Source organism: Acanthisitta chloris, unplaced genomic scaffold, assembly GCF_000695815.1.
Source record: "Acanthisitta chloris isolate BGI_N310 unplaced genomic scaffold, ASM69581v1 scaffold17342, whole genome shotgun sequence".
Classification (NCBI taxonomy): Eukaryota; Metazoa; Chordata; class Aves; order Passeriformes; family Acanthisittidae; genus Acanthisitta; species Acanthisitta chloris.
In genome coordinates, this window is record NW_008661178.1 from 13,973 (window position 1) to 16,761 (window position 2,789).

The window sequence follows — 2,789 nt, forward strand, 5'->3', positions numbered from 1 at the left end:
CCAACTCGCTCAGCCTGTCCTCGTAGGAAAGGAGCTCCAGTGCTCTGATCAGCTTTGTGGCCTCCTCTGGACTTCCTCCAACAGTTCTGTGTCCTTCTTATGTTGAGGGCACCAGAACTGTGTGCAGGAATCCAGATGAGGCCTCATAAGAGCAGAGCCCTTTTGGGGGGGAGAATCACCTCCTCAGACCTGCTGCCCACACTCCTTTAGATGCAGCCCAGGACACACTGCAGCTCATGGTGAGTTTTTTGAGATGGGGAGCATCATCCAGCAAGCACCAACTCCACCTCAGAGCACAGCCCCTGTGCTGGTTTGGGCAACAAGGCTCAAAACAGCCACCTCTAACCCAAAGCTATTTAGAAAACCCTCGGTTTGTTTGGGTTTTTCCCTGCTGGAGCAATCCCGGAGCCGTTTGCATGGTTCCCATGGCTAAACTGGGAGCGGCTGGTGTTGCCAAACCGGCTGCCTGCACTGCTCAGGGACAGGCACACCCCACGGTTTCGACGCCCACGCCACGCGCAACCAGGTTTTGTGAGGAGTGGAAATACTCAGCATTCCCCTGCTAGGAAACTGGGCCACCCCAATCCCTGAAGGCCACTGAAAGACTGGGATGAGCTGTGCTGGTAAAGCCTGGGCATCTTCCAGCATGACACACCTGCACAACGATGAAGTACCAGAGGACATGGATGTCCCAGAAGTAGCCGAGGCCGAAGAGCGCGGTGAAGAGTCCACTCAGCACCATCCCACCCGACAGGTAATAGCGCAGGGGCAGGCGCTCCCCAAAAATACCGCTGCGGAGAGAGGGAAGAGCACAAGAGGAGCCATCAAGGCTGATGACACTGATGGGTGTTATCACACTGAGCCAGTGCCTGAATCCCAAGCAGATCCCTGGCTGCTCTCCCTTTAGTATGACCCCATCCTGATGGAAACCAGTTTCCCAGCAGACTGGTGTGTGGAGGGAAGGGGGGGGTGCAAAGACCCTGGGTACCTGATAAACATCCCAATGGCGTAGGCCACCAGGAAGGCATTATCCAATGCTCCAAAGAGCTCCTTGTAGTTGTCCCCATCTGGAAAACAAAGATTAGGCCCACCTCAGCCTGATCCCATCTTGTGTCCCCTCCGTGTGGCTGCTGGCTTGGTCTTGTCCTCCATCCCCAAAAGCCTCATCCCCATGGAGGGGTTGAGGGAGCATGGCCAGGTGCCAACAGCATCTGGACCCAGTTGTGACCTGCTGTCCCAGATTTCACCACTCACTGCTGCCCTTCGGCCTGGGGGCATGGGGCAGTCACTGCTTAATTACTTCCGAGTGCCTAAGGAGCAGACAAAACTGTCCTCTGCCAACCCCTTGGCCACGACCTGGCCTAGGGCATGTGGGGAGCCTGTCTCACTGCCCCTTGCATGGGGTTTGGGGTGCCTGGGGGGCTCAGCCTTACCAAAGGGTGCCCAGCTGCACCACGTGGTGCTGTTGGAGTCATTGTGGGGGTTCGGGCCCAAGGCTGAGCAGTTGGGGTGCAGCTGGCTCTGCAAGGAGAGAAAGGGGGTGAAATGGGGGTGCTGTCAGGCCTCCCATCCCTGTGTGCCCTCTCCATGTCCCCTGTCCCTGTGGTTGGGTGAGACTGGAGCTCACCTTGACAATGCTGATGGGTTTTCGGGAGAGGTGGTAGCTTGTGTAGGAGAGGAAAGTCAGCACCAGCGTCAGTCCCCGATAGCTGTGGGAGGAAGTAAGCAGAGAAGACAGGGTTGGTGGGACAGGGAAGGGGATCCTTCTGCTGGATTGGTGAGCTGAACCGGTTCAGCTGATCCTGTCCAGAGGTGATCAATCCCCCCTCAAAATAGCCAAGGATGCAGCTTAAAACAATCAGCTGAGTTTTGGGGGGAGCACCAAGTGGTGTTTCCCCATCCTTGAGCAGCCATCCTAGCAAACCCTGGGGTGAGCAAGTGCCTTCCCAGCGTCACGGGTGGAAACGGGGCTGATTCATCATCACTCCAGGGTTAATTAAAGACAAGCTGGAAAAAAAAAGCAGGGGGCAGGATGCCCCAAGCAATACCAAGTCCTTTCCTTCACCAGACACTTCATCCCTCTCCCTTGGATTAAGTGCAGTGAAATGGGGGGAAAAGGGGTCTGGGCTCAGATATGGGGATGCTGCACCCAGCAGAGCTGATAGATAAAGCCTGGAGAATCCCAAAGAGGATTCAGCACCCTCCAGAGTGGGCTGAGCATCTCCAAGGGGACAATCCTGCCTGCAGGGAGGGTTTTATGGCAGTGCAGAGGACAGGAGTGGTCGGGACAGCTGCAGCACTCAGACGTGTCACGGGATCGCTCCAAGTTCAGAAAAAAAACAAAAAAAGCGCCTTTTCTTTTTTGCGGTTTTGCCCTGTCCTTCTCCTCATCAGTTTCGCTTCTCCATGGAGCTGCAGCAAACACTGTCTCCCTGCAACTCCAGAGCAGCTCCCTGCGCCGGGTGTCAGCTCCGGAGCTGTACTACAGCTGAAAACCTGCTGCTTCTCACCCCACAAAACAAATAAACCACCCAAAATCACAGCTGGTGACTGCGGGGCTGATCCGAGCGCAGCGGAGAGGTCGCGGTGAGAAAGGGGAAGAGAAACTTCACGTGCGGTGCCTGCCTGGGCTGGACACTTGGGGGGGTGTTTTGTTTTTACCCACGTGTTCTGGCAGGGAAATTTCCAGCTGATGGAAAAGCCCAGGGAGTGTTTGGCAATGGGCTTCCATAAAAGCAAAATATTTGAAATTCAACAGGCAGGAGGCTCAGCACCTCCCCAGAAGGGAG

At 55.7% G+C, this 2,789-nt stretch overlaps 1 protein-coding gene across 1 annotated transcript in view; it reads right to left on the reverse strand.

Moving 5' to 3' along the window:
• The window catches only part of SLC37A2 (solute carrier family 37 (glucose-6-phosphate transporter), member 2), a gene marked incomplete at its 5' end in the record, with an annotated part of 6,934 nt that extends 5,225 nt beyond the window's left edge, over window positions 1–1,709 (reverse strand). Inside the window, 4 exons of the mRNA XM_009070136.1 lie at window positions 656–791; window positions 989–1,067; window positions 1,434–1,521; window positions 1,628–1,709. Coding sequence (XP_009068384.1) covers window positions 656–791; window positions 989–1,067; window positions 1,434–1,521; window positions 1,628–1,709 — 385 coding nt within the window. The remainder of the gene's footprint in view (window positions 1–655; window positions 792–988; window positions 1,068–1,433; window positions 1,522–1,627) is intronic.
• Window positions 1,710–2,789: the final 1,080 nt, after the last annotated feature.